Raw genomic sequence first — 7,418 nt, forward strand, 5'->3', positions numbered from 1 at the left:
GCTTATAACGGATATCATCAGATACCACTGTTCGGTTCGGATCAAGAAAAGACAACGTTTATCACTTCGAGAGGAACTTACTGCTACAGAGTAATGCCATTCGACCTAAAGAACACCGGGGCAACCTACCAGCGAATGATCACTCGAATGTTCAAGGACCAATTAGGAAAGACCATAGAAGCTTATATAGACGATATGGTGGTAAAAAGCAAGCTCGCTACAAACCACCTCACAGACTTGAGAGAAGTTTTTAGCATCTTGAAAAACCACCAGCTTCGCTTCAATGCCTCGAAATGCGCTTTTGGGGTAGGAACAGGAAAGTTATTGGGATATATGGTCACTCACAGAGGAATTGAAGCAAATCTGGATCAAATCAAAGCGATACAAGATCTTGAAGTACCAACAAAGGCTAAAGAGCTGCAGAAACTAGCCGGAATAGCGGCCGCACTGAATCGGTTTATTAGCAAATCTTCAGATCAGATGAAGCCCTTCTTCTAGCTTTTGAGGAAAAAGACAGCATTTGAATGGAGTAGCGAATGTACCGAAGCACTGCAAAGTCTCAAAAGATACCTCAGCACACCTCCTTTACTGTCCACTCCAGAACCAAGAGAGGAGCTGTACCTCTATCTAGCAGTCTCAGATCATGTCGTGAGCGCAATATTAATTTGAGAAGTTAACAAGGAATAGAGGCCTGTATATTATGTCAGCAAGACTTTACTAGATGCCAAGATATGGTATCTACCATTGGAAAAGTTAGCATACGCGCTGCTTATCGCCTCAAGAAAGCTACAACATTACTTCCAGGGGCATACCATTAACGTCCTCACTGAATTGCCCCTCAAATCTGTATTCAGCCGAGCCGATTTCTCTGGCTGAACAGCAAAGTGGGTGGTAGAACTTGGTGAGTTTGACATTCGGTATCAACCCAGGACAGCGATCAAGGCCCAGGTCTTAGCAGATTTTGTCGCAGAATTTGCTCCCATCCAGAGTACCGAACCGGGGGATCCGAGTTCGGCACAGGTGCTATGCACCACCGAACAAGGAAAACCCTACGCTTTGGAAGCATGGAAACTCTTTATTGGAAACATCTAGCAGCTCTATGATGAATCGTCTAATAACCGAGGCTCTGGGGCAGGAGTGGTACTTATTTCACCAGAAGGGTTTACTTGGGAACAGGCTCTCAGGCTCGGTTAGAAGGCTTCAAACAACGAGGCCGAGTACGAAGGGTTATTGGCTAGCTTGCGTAGCGCCGGACACTTCAGTGCAGAACAACTTCTTGTTTTCAGCGATTCACAACTAGTGGTAAACCAGCTTTCTGGAGTCTATGAAACACGAGATGAAAGAATGGCTATGTACGCAGGCAAGGCCAAGGACCTACTCAGAAAATTTCAATCCATATGAGTGGAACGAATCAGTCGAGACAAAAACAGCCATGCTGATGCTCTGGCATGCCTTGGCTCATCAGTGGATACAAAGGATGCCAGAAAAGTTTGGGTTGAGTTTGTGCCAGAACCAAGTATTATATCTCCAGTCCTCTGCAACAACTTAGAGCCAAGTTGGATGGATCCAATATTTGCTTTTCTAAAATCTGGTACACTCCCCGAAGACAAAAGAGAAGCCAACAAGGTCAGACATAAGTCAGCTCGGTTCTGGATCTCACCATCTGGGAAGCTTTACAGACGCTCCTATCTTGGCCCCTACCTCCTATGTATACATCCAAATCTCGTCGAGAATGTTCTCTATGAAATTCATGATGGGATTTGTGGATGCCACGTTGACGGAAGGTCACTAGCACACCAAGCCCTCACTCACGGGTACTGGTGGCCACAGATGCAACAAGATACGCAACAGTACGTACAAAAGTGTGATAAATGTCAGAGGTTTGCTTCACTCATTCATCATCCAGCCAAAACTCTCACTCCACTCACCAGCCCTTGGCCCTTTGCGCAATGGGGTCTGGATATTGTCGGACCATTGGCGCGAGGCACTGGGAACAAGCCATTCTTTATTGCTGCAATCGACTATTTCACTAAGTGGGTTGAAGTTGAGGCGCTGGCAAGTATCAAAGAGGTGGACACGGAGCGGCTTGTTTTGAGGAATGTGGTGGTGCATTTCGGCATTCCGCAGGTACTGATTACGGATAATGGAACACAGTTCGATGGTAAGGTCTTCAGAAAGTTTTGTGCCGATCTCAAAATCGAGTATAGGAACTTTTCTCCAGGGTACCCACAGAGTAATGGACAGGCAGAAACGTCAAACAAAACCATCATCAACGGAGTAAAGAAGCGGCTTGAACATGCAAAAGGCAAATGGGTTGAAGAGTTACCTCACGTATTGTGGGCCTACTGAACAACAGCACGACGTTCAATGGGGGAAACACCTTACTCCCTAACTTATGGAATGGAGGCCATTATCCCACTCGAAGTAGGTCTCCCAACCCTTCGGTCTGAATTATTTGAAAGCTCCAGTAACGAGGAAGCTATTGCACAAGCATTGGATATGGCACAGGGCCGAAGAGAAGTAGCGCTGATTAGACTTGAAGCGTATCAACAGCAGCTCATCAGAAGTTTCAATCAAAAAATTTTCCCAAGGCAATTTACACCTGGAGAACTGGTTTTGAGGAAAATTATGGATCATAAAAGGGTACCAGGCGAGGGCAAACTTGGGCCTAACTGGGAGGATCCGTACAAAGTCACAGTTGCTATTGGAAACGGAGCTTACTACCTAGAGAATCTGAAAGGAAGAGCTATACCTCGGCCCTGGAATGTAGCAAATCTCAAGAAATACTATCAATAGAATTATTCCCCAACTTCTCTATCAGAATGTAAAGGCATTTATATATTGACCAATGCAAATGCTTCCCCACTTCTCTCAAATTTATCAAATTCTTGTAATTAGCTTTGATGTTTATCAAATGGAATTAGCTTTGGTTCTTACCAAACGGAATTAGCTTTGATGTTTATCAAACGAAACCAGCTTTGGTCCTCACCAAACGGAATTAGCTTTGATGCTTATCAAACGGAATTAGCTTTGGTTCTTACCAAACGGAATTAGCTTTGATGTTTATCAAATGGAACTAGCTTTGGTCCTCACCAAACAGAATTAGCTTTGATATTTATCAAACGGAATTAACTTTGGTCTTCGCCCAAATGGACTTAGTTTCAGAACGACTAGACGTAATATAAATTTGGTTAGCACTCAAACATGCTAAGTGGTATTGCTTGGTGGAATAATGTTTGGCAACTCAATTGGACTTTAGCTAAGTGGAATTGCTTGGTGGAAACCACACTAACATATCTTAAGTAAACGTCTTTGAATCCACAAAACTCCTTAAGTACCAACACGTCGACAATTCAGTACTGACTCAAACAAACAGAGTTGTTACAAGCATGACCATGTTCTGTCAGGAGTAAACTTCCAGCATTAGTCTTACTCAACTCCAGGTGGGGGCAAACAATTGTTTTTCAAAACCAACCTGGACATGAGCAAGACACCTCTTCAGGCCTCTATCGCATTCAAATGGTCTTATGCTATCAAAGTTGTAATAGACTTAAGCAGCTCTACCTAAAGAGCACAATCTTCAATACCAATCTTACTTAGCTCCAGGTGGGGGCAAACAATTGTTTTACAAAACCAACCTGGACCTAAGTAAGACCCACTTACGAACTCAAGCCCAGCCATACCACATATCCGTAAGCCACACCGAGCATTAGTTCGACCCCGAGGTCCCAACAGTGCTCGGCCGGGGGCAAACAGTACCAAACCACACCGAGCATCAGTTCAGCCCCGAGGTCCCAACAATGCTCGGCCGGGGGCAAGCAGTACAGAACTAGACCGAACATCTATTTAAAAGCAGTACAGAACTAGACCGAGCATCTATTCGGCCTCGAGGTCCCAATGGTGCTCGACCGGGGGCAAGCAGTACAGAAAACATTCAAACATAAAAGCCAAACAGCATCAGATTGCAAGCTCAAAAAGAAAATTCTATCATCCAACAAAAGGCACAGATGGCCTCATAACCAGCAGCAAAGAAAAGAAAAGAGAAAAGAAAAATTGTCTTGGCAAGTGCAGAAAGAAATCTCGTTATGGAGACCGAGCCACAATACATCAAAAAAGAAAAGCAAAAAAGTCCAAATCCTTTCAACATCAACTTTCATTAATAGAGGGAAACTCAGGAGCAGCATTAACAATCTTGTCCAGGCCGTCTACGAGAGGAAAAGTAGAGGCAGCTCTAATTTCCTGAGAAGTAGAAGCCTTCTTAACCACATCTCCCGCGGCTTCAGTCTTTAAGGTTTCAATCCCTTCAACATCCACCATTTCAGCGGCAACATTACTGTCCTAGGCCTTGTTTGCAGAATCAGCTTCTGGGGAAACTTCGGCTGGAAGAACAACAAGGGTGGAAACAGTCTTTGAACCCAAGGATCTCGAAGGAACGGAGACATCTTGAAACAGAGAAGAGCCTTCAGGAACCAGCGCAGTAGCCAAAGCACTCGTCCAACCCTTGAGAAAGAGCTTATCTCGCAGCATTAGCACATCTTCCTAATAGACAGCCCCTGCTTCATCCCAGCCCTGTTGGCAGTGTTTGGCTTACAGCGCAGAACGCTCGGCAGCCATCACGGCAATAACGGCCTCCAGTTCGGCCACCTTCCCTTCGAGTTGAGCCTGTGTCCCAATAGCAGCCTCCTTCGATTTTTTAGCTGAAGCGACAATCTTGTTCAAATGAAATGCTTCCCTCTCCGCGGTTTGGCGTCCTTCCTTCTCTGTCTCCAAGCTTACCATCAGTCTCTTAGCGTTCATTGTGGCCTCCAGCATGGCCCTTTCTAGCTTTTCAGCACGGGTAATGGACAGATGCATTCTCTGGATACACTACAAAGGACAACGAAGAATTAAGAGAAAAGGAGACAGCAACGCAACAATAAAGACAAGTAAAACGAGGAAACACTTACAGCAGTCATCATTTGAAGGGTCCCCTTCAGGATAGGAATGTCACGGTGCCCATTATGGTCAGCCATGTCAACTGGCATCAACAAAAACTTAGTCAAATCAAAGGCAAAATCTTGTGAAGCGACAACTGAATCAGAAGTGGAAATGGGCCTGCCTTCATGCGACATCGGCGGCTCCCATTTCTCAAAAGCCTCATCCTCAGCAAGATCCTCAGAAACTTCCCCCACCACTACTTTGCCAGCCTCTCTTCTTCTCTTTTTTGCTCGCGCAGCGACTGAAGCTGAGGGCTCGGCAGCAATCGCAGGGGTCCCAGAAGCTCCCACCTCTATCTTCACTTCCATGAGGCTCTTCGTCTCGGTCTTTTCCAGAGGGGTTTCCAAAGCATCGGAGGATCCGAAAGCCTCGGCCTCTAAATCCACCAGCACCCTTCTCTTCGCCACAGACCCGCCCCCTACAAAACTGGGGACAGGAGAGGGCGCTCTCTCAGAAAGTGCACCCTGACTCCTGCGACGGCTCGTGACCAAAGGAGTGAGAGACGTGTCAGCCTCGGTATCAGAGTCCAGAAGGGCAGCAGCGAGCCTCGCCTTCTTTGGAATAGTGGATTGATAAGTAGACTGGTAATCCAATAACTCGGGTGTAGATCTCTTTTTATACCTCAGGGCAGCTTTTATGGCTTCAGCATTCTCTCGGCTCGGTCTTCGTTGGAAACGAGAGGCCTTTACAAAAAAGAAGTGACCCATTAGAGCAATATCCAAAATAAAGTAAGGAATACAAAAGACATTAGAAGGAAAGGCCCGAACCTGGGTAGCCGTCTTTCTGGGGCATCCTCTCAGACTGAAACTTAGTTCCAGCGGGGAACTCCCAGTTTCCACCAACTTGCAAGAAATCATCGTTGTGTTTATCCAAATCACGCAACCAAATAACCAAATGGAAATCAAACGAGCGAACATGAAAGTAATACGTGCTGTGATCTTTGTTGTGAGAAAGAGTATAACAACCTAAGATATCCCATATGTCAAGGTTCAAACCCAATCGTCTATTGAGGGCAGACACGTCGCAAACAACACGAAAAAGGTTTACAGATACTTGCAGTGGGGTTAACTGGACTTGATGCAGAAATCGGCGCACCAACGGGTCAAGGGGAAACCGAACCCCTCCCTCGACTATGGCCGCGATGGGAAAAGCGACGGTATTCGTTGTGCCCATACGCTTGGCGTCTACTTTCGCCAACGAAAGGGTAACGTTGTTGGGAATATTATAGTCCAAGCAGAACATAGCCATGGCCTCGGGGGTATCAACCAGTGAGCGGAACTTCCCCATTCAACAAACCTAATGGGACAAAGGTAGTACTCAGATAACAGAGTGTGGAACACAGATAGCGAGTGGGCCAAACAAGAAGATTAAGACAGAAAGAGTCAAGAGAAGAAGAATCACAAGAGGACTTACAGAGATTAGAATAGCGGTAGCAGAGCAAGATCAGTGGCGAAAAAGTCTGAGCAGAGCACCAACGAGACTGGCTCAGAGGAATGGGAAGAGTTCTTTATTTCTCTTTGAAACTCTCCAGAGGAACGAAAAAGCAGATAAAGGGATTTGTATTGACAAGATAGAGCATTAATTGCACTAGCCGGTGCGCAGGTACACGGAGCACGACCTTCGGTATAGAATCGACGCACTATCTCTGCACACTTATCTCACATCGCCACGTGTCACCATGAAAGGACGTATGCAGAGATCGTGTGTCAGGATTGAACCGTCACCAAGGCCGAACTGGGGAAAACTGAAACGATGCGACGCTTGGGAAGTAGAACAATAGCTCCCCCCAAGGGGAACCTTAGTGCGAGCTAGGGGGCAAATGAAGGGACTAAATGTGAAATGGGTCGAGTCCAAGACTTGGGCAGGCCCAATCCACTGAAGTCCGAATCCAAGTGGGCTGGAAGAGTATATGGGCAAACCAGTTAAGCCCAACTTCATGATCAATAGTCCACCCAAGTCCTCAAGCACTTGAGCTCAACCCGCAGTGGAAAGGCTAGTCCAGCCGTGGTGCTAGGCTGGGCCGAGCTGCGAGACTGAATCTATGGGCCGAATAGAAAATAGACCGAACCCATACAAAGATATCCGAATGGACCAGCCCATCTCCACGAATGATCCTGTAAAAGGCCGAGACAAGGCATAATGATGCCGAGCCGAGGCGCATCGGTACCGAGCTGAGGAAACCTCGCAGGGAAATGTGGAAGTTGTGAATGTGTGCATGTGCAAGTTGCCACCTTAGCTGGTCCCCCACACTTAGAATCATGGAAGTTGTTGAACCAAAGGAATGTGATTTGTTATCAGCATGACTACAATGAGTATATGCATTCAATGGTAACTACCAGGTGGTCCCCCACCATGAGCAATGCTAAAAGGACACCTGGCAGCATCCAAGCTCCATGAACCCACCTTGAGAAGCAAGCAAGGAACAACAAATATATACAACA

General features: G+C 46.2%; 1 protein-coding gene across 1 annotated transcript; it reads left to right on the plus strand.

Moving 5' to 3' along the window:
- The first annotated feature begins 2,367 nt into the window (after window positions 1–2,367).
- On the plus strand, window positions 2,368–2,796 carry LOC145822002 (uncharacterized). Its single transcript, XM_082918572.1, has one exon. It carries the CDS (start codon window positions 2,368–2,370, stop codon window positions 2,794–2,796), a length of 429 nt encoding a protein of 142 aa, XP_082774698.1.
- Window positions 2,797–7,418: the final 4,622 nt, after the last annotated feature.

This window comes from Camellia sinensis, chromosome 3 (genome assembly GCF_055761805.1).
Source record: "Camellia sinensis isolate YWXY chromosome 3, ASM5576180v1, whole genome shotgun sequence".
Taxonomy (NCBI): domain Eukaryota; kingdom Viridiplantae; phylum Streptophyta; class Magnoliopsida; order Ericales; family Theaceae; genus Camellia; species Camellia sinensis.

Bases quoted from the DNA above. Each gene is read 5' to 3' on its own strand.
- LOC145822002 (XM_082918572.1), top strand. From the start codon at position 2,368: ATGGGGGAAACACCTTACTCCCTAACTTATGGAATGGAGGCCATTATC.